The 13,717-nt window shown below is 36.1% G+C and overlaps 1 protein-coding gene across 6 annotated transcripts in view; it reads left to right on the top strand.

Moving 5' to 3' along the window:
* The window catches only part of MLF1 (myeloid leukemia factor 1), a 50,886-nt gene that overhangs the window by 16,142 nt on the left and 21,027 nt on the right, over positions 1-13,717 (top strand). For all 6 annotated transcript variants that reach the window (XR_012129400.1, XM_073232165.1, XM_073232166.1 and 3 more), the window contains exon 2: positions 11,898-12,045. Coding sequence is in view for 5 of the 6 variants with exons in the window: in XM_073232165.1 (XP_073088266.1) it covers positions 11,898-12,045 (148 nt within the window). In the remaining variant the exon portion in view is untranslated. The remainder of the gene's footprint in view (positions 1-11,897; positions 12,046-13,717) is intronic.

The raw sequence follows: 13,717 nt of genomic DNA, 5'->3' as shown, positions 1-13,717 counted from the left end.
ATTAAAGAAAATAGAAAAATAAGAACAAATGAGGCCCAAAGCCAGTAGAATAAGGGGCATAATAAAGATTAGAGCAGAAATAAATAAAATTGAGAAGAATAATACAATAAAAAGAATCAATGAAAGCAAGAGTTTGTTCTTTGAGAAAACAAACAAAATAGATAAACCCCTAGCCAGACTTAGATCAAGAAAATAGAGTCTACACACATAAACATAATCAGAAGTGAGAAAGGAAAAATCACTATGGACAGCACAGAAATACAAAGAACTATTAGGGAATACTATGAAAAATTATATGCTAACAAACTGGATAACCTAGAATAATGGATAACTTTCTAGAAAAAATGCAACCTTCCAAGGCTGGCCCAGAAAGAAACAAAATCTGAACAGACCAATTACTAGCAATGAAATTGAATTGGAAATCAAAAAACTACATAAGAACAAACCCTGGACCAGATGGCTACACCGCTGTATTTTATCAAACATTTACTAAAGAGCTAATACCCATTCTCTTAGAGTTCTCCAAAAAGTAGAAGAGGAGGTAATACTCCCAAACTCATTCTATGAGGCCAGCATCACTCTAATACCAAAATGGGGCAAAGACACTACAGAAAAGAAAATCATAGACCAACATCCCTGATGAACATATTTGCAAAAATACTCAAAAAATTTTAACAAACTGAGTTCAAAAATACATCAAAAAGATCATCCATCATGATCAAGTAGGATTTATTCCAGGGATGCAAGAATGGTACAGCATTTGAAAATCCATCAACATCATCCACCACATCAACAAAAAGAAGAACAAAAACCACACGATCATCTCCATAGGTGCCGAAAGGGCATTCAACAAAATTCAATATTCATTCGTGACAAAAGCTCTCAAAAAATGAGTATAGAGGGCAAGTACCTCAACATGATTAAGGCCATATAGGACAAAACCATAGCCAACATCATACTTAACAGCCAGAAGCTGAAAACTTTTCCTTTAAGATTAGAAACAAGACAAAGATGCCCATTCTCTCCACTATTATTCAGCATAGTTCTGGAGGTCCTCACAATGGTAATCAGACAAAATAAATAAATAAAAAGCATTCAGATTAGTAAAGAATAAGTCAAACTGTCACTGTTTGCATATGACATGATGTACATAAAATCTCTAAAGAATCCACTCAAAAACTACTGTATCTAATATCTGAATTCAGCAAAGTTGCAGGATACAAAATTAATACACAGAAATGTGTTGTATTCCTATACACTAATGATGAACTAGCTGAAAGAGAAACCAGGAAAACAATTCCATTCACAATTGCATCAAAAAGAATAGAATAAAATACCTAGGAATAAACCTAACCAAGGAAGTGAAAGACCTATACCCTGAAAACTACAAGACACTCATGAGAGAAATTAAAGAAGATACCAATGAATGGAAACACATCCCATGCTCATGGATAGGAAGAATTAATATTGTCAAAATGGCCACCCTGCCTAAAGCAATCTACAGATTCAATGCAATCCCTGTCAAAATACCACAGCATTCTTCAATGCACTAGGACAAATGGTTCTAAAATTCATATGGGACCACAAAAGACCCCAAATAGCCAAAGCAATCCTGGGAAGGAAGAATAAAGCTGGGGGGATTATGCTCCCTGACTTCAAGCTCTACTACAAAGCCACAGTAATCAAGATAATTTGGTACTGGTGCAAGAATATACACATAAACCAATGGAACAGACTAGAAAGCACAGATATAAACCCAAACATGTATGGTAAATTAATATATGATAAAGAAGCCATGGACATACAATGGGGAAATAACAACTCTCAAAAACTAGTGTTGGCAAAACTGGACAGCTATATGCAAGAGAATGAAACTGGTTTATTGTCTATCCCCATACACAAAAGTAAACTCGAAATGGCTCAAATTTCTGAATGTAAGAAGTCATGAAACCATAAATCTCTTAGATGACAACATAGGTAAAAATCTTCTGAATATAAACATGAACAACTTTTTCCTGAGTGCATCTCTTTGAGCAAGGGAAACAAAAGCAAAAATATACACATGGCATTACATCAAACTAAAAAGCTTTTGTATAGCAAAGGAAACTATGAATAGAACAAAAAGGCATCCTACAGTATGGGAGAATTTATTTGTAAATGACATATCCGAGAAGGGATTAACATCTAAAATACATAAAGAACTCACATGGCTCAATACCCAAAAAGCAAATAACCCAATTAAAAAATGGGCAAAGGATGTGAAGAGAGAATTCTCCAAAGAAGAAATTCAGATGGCCAACAGGCACATTAAAAGACACTCCACATCACTAATTATCAGAGAAACGCAAATAAAAACCACAATGAGGTATCACCTGACACCAATTAGGATGGCCAGTATGAAAAAGACTAAGAACAACAAATGCTGGCGAGGATGTGGAGAAAGGGGAACCCTCCTTCACTGCTGGTGGGAATGTAAGCTAGTTTAACCATTGTGGAAAGCAATATGGAGGTTACTCAAAAAACTAAAAATAGAAATCTTTTGACCCAGGGATTCCACTCCTAGTAATTTACCCAAAGAATATGATTTCTGAGATTCAAAAAGACATATGCATCCCTGTGTTATTGCAGCACTATTTACAATAGCCAAGATAATGAAAGCAACCCAAGTGTCCATCAGTAGATGAATGGATAAAGAAGAGGTGGTACATATACACAATGGAATACTATTCAGCCATAAGATAGAAACAAATCCAACCATTTGCAACAACATGGATGGAGCTTTGAGGATATGCTCAGTGAAATAAGCCAGGAGGAGAAAGACAAGTACCAGATGATTTCCTTCTTTTGTGGAGTATAACAACAAAGCAAAACTGAAGGAACAAAACAGCAGCAGACTCACAGACTCCAAGACGGGACTAGCAGTTACCAAATGGGAGGGGTGGCAAAGGGCAGGTGGGGAGGGGGGGAGAAGGGAATGGAGGGGTATTATGATTGCCACAGATTGTGTGGGTGGTATCATGGGGAAGACAGTGTAGCACAGAGAAGACAAAAAGTGACTCTGTGGCATCTTACTACACTGATCGGCAGTGACTGCAATGGGTATGGGGCAGACACAATAATATGGGTAAATGTAGTAACCACATTTTTTTTCTTGTGAAACCTTCATAAGAGTGTATATCAATAATACCTTAATAAAAAAATGAAAAGGCAAATCCAAGACTGGGAAAAAATATATAAGATGTGTATCTGATAAATGTCTTATCTCTAGAATATACAAAAACTCTTACAACTCCTTGGAATAATCAACCTGGCTTTTTAAAAGGGAAAAAATTTAGCAAAAGCTGAGGGAATTTGCTTCCCACAAACCACCTCTACAGGGCATCCTACAGGGACTGCTCTAGATGGGAGCACCCCTAAAAAGAGCACAGAACAAAACACACAAAATATGAAGAATGGAGGAGGAGGAATAAGAAGGGAGAGAAGAAAAGACTCTCCAGACAGTGTATATAACAGCTCAATAAGCGAGCTAAGTTAGGCAGTAAGATACTAAAGAAGCTAACCTTGAACCTTTGGTAACCACGAATCTAAAGCCTGCAATGGCAATAAGTACATATCTTTCAATAGTCACCCTAAATGTAAATGGACTTAATGCACCAATCAAAAGACATAGAGTAATAGAATGGATAAAAAAGCAAGACCCATCTATATGCTGCTTACAAGAAACTCACCTTAAACCCAAAGATAAGCATAGACTAAAAGTCAAGGGATGGAAAAACATATTTCAGGCAAACAACAGTGAGAAGAAAGCAGGGGTTGCAGTACTAATATCAGACAAAATAGACTTCAAAACAAAGAAAGTAACAAGAGATAAAGAAGGCCACTACATAATGATAAAGGGCTTAGTCCAACAAGAGGATATAACCATTCTAAATATATATGCACCCAATACAGGAGCACCAGCATATGTGAAGCAAATACTAACAGAACTAAAGAGGGAAATAGACTGCAATGCATTCATTGTAGGAGACTTCAACACACCACTCACCCCAAAGGATAGATCCACCGGGCAGAAAATAAGTAAAGACACACAGGCACTGAACAACACACTAGAACAGATGGACCTAATAGACATCTATAGAACTTTACATCCAAAAGCAACAGGATATACATTCTTCTCAAGTGCACATGGAACATTCTCCAGAATAGACCACATACTAGCTCACAAAAAGAGCCTCAGTAAATTCCACAATATTGAAATTCTACCAACCAATTTTTCAGACCACAAAGGTATGAAAGTAGAAATAAATTCTACAAAGAAAACAAAAAAGCTCACAAACACATGGAGGCTTAACAACATGCTACTAAATAATCAATGGATCAATGAACAAATCAAAATAGAGATCAAGGAATATATAGAAACAAATGACAACAACAACACTAAGCCCCAACTTCTGTGGGATGCAGCGAAAGCAGTCTTAAGAGGAAAGTATATAGCAATCCAGGCACACTTGAAGAAGGAAGAACAATCCCAAATGAATAGTCTAACATCACAATTATTAAAACTGGAAAAAGAAGAACAAATGAGGCCTAAAGTCAGCAGAAGGAGGGACATAATAAAGATCAGAGAAGAAATAAACAAAATTGAGAAGAATAAAACAATAGCAAAAATCAACGAAACCAAGAGCTGGTTCTTTGAGAAAATAAAATAGATAAGCCTCTAGCCCAACTTATTAAGAGAAAAAGAGAGTCAACACAAATCAACATAATCAGAAATGAGAATGGAAAAATCACGACAGACTCCACAGAAATACAAAGAATTATTAAAGACTACTATGAAAACCTATATGCCAACAAGCAGGAAAACCTAGAAGAAATGGACAACTTCCTAGAAAAATACAACCTCCCAAGACTGACCAAGGAAGAAACACAAAAGTTAAACAAACCAATTACAAGCAAAGAAATTGAAACAGTAATCAAAAAACTACCCAAGAACAAAACCCCGGGGCCGGACGGATTTACCTCGGAATTTTATCGGACACACAGAGAAGACATAATACCCATTCTCCTTAAAGTGTTCCACAAAATAGAAGAAGAGGGAATACTCCCAAACTCATTCTATGAAGCCAACATCACCCTAATACCAAAACCAGGAAAAGACCCCACCAAAAAAGAAAATTACAGACCAATATCCCTGATGAATGTAGATGCAAAAATACTCAATAAAATATTAGCAAACAGAATTCAACAGTATATCAAAAGGATCATACACCATGACCAAGTGGGGTTCATCCCAGGGATGCAAGGATGGTACAACATTCGAAAATCCATCAACATCATCCACCACATCAACAAAAAGAAAGACAAAAACCACATGATCATCTCCATAGATGCTGAAAAAGCATTTGACAAAATTCAACATCCATTCATGATAAAAACTCTCAGCAAAATGGGAATAGAGGGCAAGTACCTCAACATAATAAAGGCCATATATGATAAACCCACAGCCAGCATTATACTGAACAGCGAGAAGCTGAAAGCATTTCCACTGAGATCGGGAACCAGACAGGGATGCCCACTCTCCCCACTGTTATTTAACATAGTACTGGAGGTCCTAGCCACGGCAATCAGACAAAACAAAGAAATACAAGGAATCCAGATTGGTAAAGAAGAAGTTAAACTGTCACTATTTGCAGATGATATGATACTGTACATAAAAAACCCTAAAGACTCCACTCCAAAACTACTAGAACTGATATCGGAATACAGCAAAGTTGCAGGATACAAAATCAACACACAGAAATCTGTAGCTTTCCTATACACTAACAACGAATCAATAGAAAGAGAAATCAGGAAAACAATTCCATTCACCATTGCATCAAAAAGAATAAAATACCTAGGAATAAACCTAACCAAGGAAGTGAAAGACTTATACTCTGAAAACTACAAGTCACTCTTAAGAGAAATTAAAGGGGACACTAATAAATGGAAACTCATCCCATGCTCATGGCTAGGAAGAATTAATATCGTCAAAATGGCCATCCTGCCGAAAGCAATATACAAATTTGATGCAATCCCTCTCAAATTACCAGCAATTCTTCAATGAATTGGAACAAATAATTCAAAAATTCATATGGAAACACCAAAGACCCCGAATAGCCAAAGCAATCCTGAAAAAGAAGAATAAAGTAGGGGGGATCTCACTCCCCAACTTCAAGTTCTACTACAAAGCCATAGTAATCAAGACAATTTGGTACTGGCACAAGAACAGAGCCACAGACCAGTGGAACAGATTAGAGACCCCAGAAATTAACCCAAACATATATGGTCAATTAATATTTGATAAAGGAGCCATGGACATACAATGGCAAAATGACAGTCTCTTCAACAGATGGTGCTGGCAAAACTGGACAGCTACATGTAGGAGAATGAAACTGGACCATTGTCTAACCCCATATACAAAGGTAAACTCAAAATGGATCAAAGACCTGAATGTAAGTCACGAAACCATTAAACTCTTGGAAAAAAACATAGGCAAAAACCTCTTAGACATAAACATGAGTGATCTCTTCTTGAACATATCTCCCTGGGCAAGGAAAACAACAGCAAAAATGAGCAAGTGGGACTACATTAAGCTGAAAAGCTTCTGTACAGCGAAAGACACCATCAATAGAACAAAAAGGAACCCTACAGTATGGGAGAATATATTTGAAAATGACAGATCTGATAAAGGCTTGACGTCCAGAATATATAAAGAGCTCACACGCCTCAACAAACAAAAAACAAATAACCCAATTAAAAAATAGGCAGAGGAACTGAACAGACAGTTCTCCAAAAAAGAAATACAGATGGCCAAGAGACACATGAAAAGATGCTCCACATCGCTAATTATCAGAGAAATGCAAATTAAAACTACAATGAGGTATCACCTCACACCAGTAAGGATAGCTGCCATCCAAAAGACAAACAACAACAAATGTTGGCGAGGCTGTGGAGAAAGGGGAACCCTCCTACACTGCTGGTGGGAATGTAAATTAGTTCAACCATTGTGGAAAGCAGTATGGAGGTGCATCAAAATGCTCAAAACAGACCTACCATTTGACCCAGGAATTCCACTCCTAGGAATTTACCCTAAGAACGCAGCAATCAAGTTTGAGAAAGACAGATGCACTCCTATGTTTATCGCAGCACTATTTACAATAGCCAAGAATTGGAAGCAACCTAAATGTCCATCTGTAGATGAATGGATAAAGAAGATGTGGTACATATACACAATGGAATACTACTCAGCCATAAGAAGTGGAAAAATCCAACCATTTGCAGCAACATGGATGGAGCTGGAGAGTATTATGCTCAGTGAAATAAGCCAAGCGGAGAAAGAGAAATACCAAATGATTTCACTCATCTGAGGAGTATAGGAACAAAGGAAAAACTGAAGGAACAAAACAGCAGCAGAATTACAGAACCCAAAAATGGACTAACAGGTACCAAAGGGAAAGGAACTGGGGAGGATGGGTGGGCAGGGAGGGATAAGGGGGGGGAAGAAAAAGGGGGGTATTAAGATTAGCATGCATGGGGGGGAGGGAGAAAGGGGAGGGTGGGCTGCACAACACAGAGAGGACAAGTAGTGACTCTACCACATTTTGCTAAGCTGATGGACAGTAACCGTAATGTGGTTGTTAGGGGGGACCTGATATAGGGGAGAGCATAGTAAACATAGTATTCTTCAGGTAAGTGTAGATTAAAAATTTAAAAAAAAAAAGAAAGAAAGAAAGAAAAGGGGGATTACTCCTTAACAGGATAAAACTATTGGTAAATCAAAGATCAACGCATGCTTTAAATATCCTTAATGTTGATCACTTAAAGGGTGTCAGATGATCAGCTATGGAGGTACTCTTTTCTGATAATATTCCTTTCTCTTAATTAAAAAAAAAAAAAAAAAAGCAGTTACTGTGTGCTGACCTCCAATGAGTTCTGCACGGTGGTATAGAGGGCATGTCAAAGTGTGGGCAAAGGGTCTGTTTGTTTCTATGCAGAAGATCAAGGCCTAGCTTGGATACCCAGAAAATGAACTAAGATACGATATGAGGAGGAGCTTCCGGCATCAGCACTCTCTGGAGGACTCGTGCCGGGGGATGATCATCAAAAAGCCTCCACAGGGATCCGGACAATGCTGCGGTTGTGGCTGCATCCAGCCCACCGTCTCCTGGACTTGCCATAAGAAGGAGGAGGGAGATGTCTAGGCTGGCATGTGCATACAATGAGACAACGAATTTGACTGGATCTGTACTGTTGGAACTCAACCAGGAGTTGGGAGGGGTGCAAGTTGTAGCACCCCAAAATCTCATGACTATAGACTATCTATGGTTAAAAGAACATATGGGATGTGAACAGATCCCAGAAATGGGCTGCTTTAATTTGTCTGATGGTTCAAGTACAGTTGGAAAATATCCATCATATCATAGATAAATTTTCACAAATGCCTAGGGTGCCTAAATGGTTTTCTTGGCTTCACTGGAGATGGCTGGTAATTATAGATTTGCTTTGTTTATGTCACCGTATTCCTATTATGTTAATATGTGTGTGCAAATTAGTTAGTAGTTTAAAACCTATACATACTTAAGGTACTATACAAGAAGATATGTCAAAGAAATAATCAATCCTCCCAAGTTTCCTTCATATGCTACATCTATAGCTTTTCTTCTTCCTTCCTAATTACAAACCTTAAATAGAATTCGTGCCTCATATCGAATTTACCGAGTATCATAATTCCTCCAGGTGGTAAAGATACCTCGAGACAAGTGCTGGGCATAGAAGCCACAGGGCATAAATCTGCAAAGAAGTAAAAAGCTAACCTTTGCAAACAATATGGCTTCTCTCTCACTTACCAACTTTACATTTCCCTGTATGGCCCCGGAAGATGACTGGTTAGCCAGAGACGGGTAAGATTCCTCAAGGGAGGAACAACCTAAGACAGGCACAGTCGCAGGGGGGCCATCAGGTGAGAATTTGGGGATCAACAGAGGTGAGGCTCAGAACCTCACCCCCCCTGCTTTGAGAGAAATCTTCTGCATCCGTGGATGTCTTGCTGCCCTTGTCTAGCCTGGATTAATACTTAGTCCATAGGCACACACCTGATCATCTGATCATCTACATTTGCCTTCTTACAGCACTAAACTATGTTTTCTACCTTTATCTTGCATCTACCTACCACTTCAGCATTTTATTAAAAATAAAAATAATAATAATAATAGGAGAAATGTGGGATCAACATATAAATCAAGTACAAAAATCAAATGAATATTCATATTTGACCTGATGGTTTATAGGTCATATTGCATGATCAAAACCGAAAGTTTCTGTGATGAATGCCCTTGTACTGTTCACCATGTAAGAATTTATTCACTCTGTAAGAATTCGTTCACCATGTAAGAACTTGTTCGTTATGCTTCAGAAGATTGGAGACTGACGAGAATTAGGCTTGAGATGGATTAATGATTGTACATTGAGCATTGACCCCCCTATACTGAATTTTATTGTTGTTAACAACCATTTGATCAATAAATATGAGAGATGCCCTCTCAAAAAAAAAATAAATAAATAAATAAAAATAAAAATAAAAAAAATAAAAATAAATAAAAAGAGGGTGGTGGTTAAGGAGCCAAATCTCTCTTCCATAAAATGTTAAAAAAAAAAAAAAAAAAGGGAAAAAATTTGAAAACACATTTTATGAAAGAAGATATACAAATGACAAATACAAAATAAAATCCCAGTGAGGTTATTACACCACTACTCAAATGGTTAAAATTAAAAAGACTGACAGTACCAAGTGTCAGCAAGAATGTAGCACCACTGGAACTCTCAGTTCACATTTTTTATAAAGTTAAATAATGCTTACTTTACCACCCTGCAATCTCACTCCTAGATATTTTACCATGTATATTTTATGTATTTTACTAGTTACATTTATTTACTAAAAGAGACATGAAACCATACTAGAGACAGTTTTGTTATTACATTGAGATATATACATACTCTGAGTTATGTACATAGCAATAAAACTAAATGAGCTATGATAAATGGAACAGCATGGATGAATCACAGAATATTATTCTAAGTGAAAGAAGCTAGACAGAAGAGACAACATAATGTATGATTCCATTATATGAAATTCTGAATAAGTCCAAATGACTGGCAGAAAGCCTATACCAGCAGTATTTAGGGTTAGAGGGAGGTAATTATCTGCAAAGGAGCAAGAGGAAATTTTGGTGATGGGAATGTTCTACGTCTTGATTGTGGTGGTGGTTATGACTGTATACGTTTTTCAAAATTCATCCATCTATACAATTAAAATGGATGAATTTAACTCTATGTAAATCATACCTAAACAAAGGTGAATTAAAACTTATTTACCCAAACACAAATCCAGTGAAGTGCTTTACTAATCAATTGCACTTGACGCCTTTTTTTTAACCTCCCAAGTGATATATATGAATAAATATGAGTTCCCTTGGGACAGGTTTATGCATACAAATACTGCAGAATGTAAAGGAAAAGCTCTTTCTGCCTGGTACTACTGAAAGAGGACAATTTTTGAGCTTCCTCATGATGATATCGAAGGATTGGAATTTATAATTAGAAGGGGAAAGGATGACCTTTGAGGATGAAACTAAGGTGAAGAAGTCTAAAAGGAAGGCAGACTGTGGGGACTCCAATGCACTACACTGTGATAAGGCAATAAAGATTTTTAGATTCTCGAATGGGACTTGGGGTGAATGGTGTATTCAATGTTCAGATTAAGAACATTAATACTTGTGTACATAGGAAAGGGCCTGGAACATGATTATTGCTGTGTTTTTAAATGAAATACATCTCTCTTTTTCCCTGAAAGATTTAATAATAGAATAATAGGGAGTGCCATTCACACATGAGTTAAGAAGGTAAAAGAAATTAACATTCAATATTTTATATGGGCTTGTGCTTTGGGCTTTCAGATGTGATTTAACCTTAAGAAGGATATGCAATATTATCCTCATTTTACAGCTATGGAAACTTAGGCTCAGAAAAAGAGGCTTAGGTTCTAATTAATTCAGGTACCACAAACACAGAAGGGGAAATACTCCTCAAAGATTGGAAAGGGGCTACTTGAGTTAAAATCAACAAGGATGCATGTCCACAAACACACCTAGAGCCAATGGGAGGTTGTGGGGGACAGGAATTTGCTATCTTACCTGTTCACTAGTTGGTTGGTAATTTCAGAAAAAGTCTGAGAACCACTATCTTCAGACTTAGTTGATATTTTTCTGTGTGGTGATTTCTAGTATTTACGAGTCCTTAGAAATAAAAGTTAGCCTTATAGAGGAGATCTGTAGTTTTGTGTTTGTCTATTAAAATAATGTATCTTTGCCGTGTTTATAACACAGCTGTAGTTCTCAATGCTTATATTTCATAAATAAAAAACAAGCCAGCATTCTGTATAAATCCTCATTAACAATTATATTATTGACTATCCAAAGTAGCTTCTACTTGTTAACAGTATTTTTTGAAGTCCTTTTACCATTTCCTTTAGTACTGGCTAAAGCTACGTGAGCTGTGTGACTTTGTGCTTATCATTTTTATACAGTAAGGGATAAATAAAGGTGTATTTTTATTATTATACCTAAGTGAATTATAGTGGGTAACAAAAGTTTTTGTATTCATGAATTTTTTTATTTATGAAATTTTTCAATTTTTAAATTGTATTTATGAATAATGTCTTTATGAGGTAATTCTGTTCTCCTAAGCTCTTCTTTTGTCTCTTTAACAAGGATATTGGCCCAAAATAATTCTTTATAGTAATTAGCAGCCTACTTAAATCCCAACGCTTACTCTTAAACATGGTTCATATACATTTCCAACAGTGATTCTTTTATTGCACACCGAGAAAGTATGCGACAGATGATGAGAACTTTCTCTGAACCTTTTGGAAGAGACTTGCTCAGCATTTCTGATGGTCGAGGACGAGCTCATAATCATATGGGGCATGATGATGGTGAAAATTCCTTAACTGTGAGTATTTTATTTTAAAGTTAGAAAGTCTTGTGGGAATTTAAAGAAAAGTATTAGAGTAGAATAGATCTATGATGATGCATTACTAATACTTATGTTATAGAAATAACTAGATGTAAAAGGAGGAAGCTATTGGAAAGGTGAATCCTTTAACAATGAATTGTTAGCTGTATAGAATTGCAGTGCCACCAAACCCTTTTATGTTAGGGTTTTTTATCATAAGCCAAACGTAAAGCATTATTTTTCATATATGTATATATGGTTTGTTTTCACCTTAGAATTTCCTCCCGTATCTTAAATAGAACAGGCAAGGAAATATCCTTCTTGTCCCATACAGTAACTTTCCCCCCACTTTAAAATAGCAGCCAAAGCTATAGTACAATGCTTTATCTCTATCGAACCAAGAAAAACAATCTTCTGCATGGCTATGTTGGACTTCTCAGAACTTAAGATTCACTTTTAACTATTCAAAAGCCTTGCATAACTGCTGTAGATATTTACAAGTCATGTCTAAGAGCAAAGTTTGAAGATTACAAACATACTCAACACAAAACAAACCAAACAACCTGGAATATTTATATATCTTACTTTTTTGTTTTTTCTGTTGCTTCTTCAGCCTCAGGAATGACAGTTGTAGGATAACAAATCCACAGGAGTTTCTGTAAATATGAATCTCTGCATTTGAAATGTACTTATTTAGAAATCAGTAAATATTGAATCAGTCATTTGGGAAACTTCCAGAATGTTTCAGAAAAACATTTTCTTTCCCTCATTCCCTCCCTCCTTCCCTCCCTCCCTCCTTCTTCCCTTCCTTCCTCCCTTCCTTCCTTCCCTCCCTCCTTCCTTCCTTCCTTCCTTCCTTCCCTCCGTTCCTCCCTCCCTCCCTCCTTCCTTTCTTCCCTTTCCCTTCTTTATCACTAATATACAGTTACATGAGCAACATTGTGGTTACTAGACTCCAGTCACTGTCCATGAGTGCAGAAAAACATTTTTGTATGTTCTGTTTACAATACTCTTTAACAGAGCAAAATATTTCAAACACTAAGAATTTTGATGGATAAAATTACATGTGGCATTTAAGTGAAAATAATATTCACCTTTTTTTATATGAATGTTATTCATATCATATATATATGAATATATATATATATACACACATATAATTCAAATTCCAATTCATTTTCTTTTAATAGTGAATAGTGGTATCATTTTATATATATATATATGTATATATATATATATATATATATATATATGTGTGTGTGTGATTATTTTTAGGACCATCGATTTCCATAAAAGTCTAAAATTAAGACCAAAGGAGAAATTATCAAAGAGAGCAGAAAAGTCAGATAAGATGTTCTGAAATTTTAGCTTTCCATGAGCACCAAAGTGAAAGAGTAGTGCTATACATAATGTTTTGTATTTATATACACAAATGAATTACTCATAGCTTTTGTGGAAGAAACAAGAAGTGACAATTTTATTCCCTTGTAAGCATAAGAAGGAGATTGGTTTATAATTCATCTGTGAAGTTCTAATATTTACTATCTGACATTTAAATATCAAGCCATATACATTGTTCTTTAATTACATTATATTGTATCAATTGTCTTAGAAAGCTAACACCAATGCATTTTTTTTGTTCAAAATTTGCCAACCAAGAGTTCTGAGC

Source organism: Manis javanica, chromosome 3 (assembly GCF_040802235.1).
Source record: "Manis javanica isolate MJ-LG chromosome 3, MJ_LKY, whole genome shotgun sequence".
In the NCBI taxonomy this organism is placed as follows: domain Eukaryota; kingdom Metazoa; phylum Chordata; class Mammalia; order Pholidota; family Manidae; genus Manis; species Manis javanica.
Note: the sequence above shows the minus strand (reverse complement) of the source record. Positions and strands in the feature narration are given on the sequence as shown.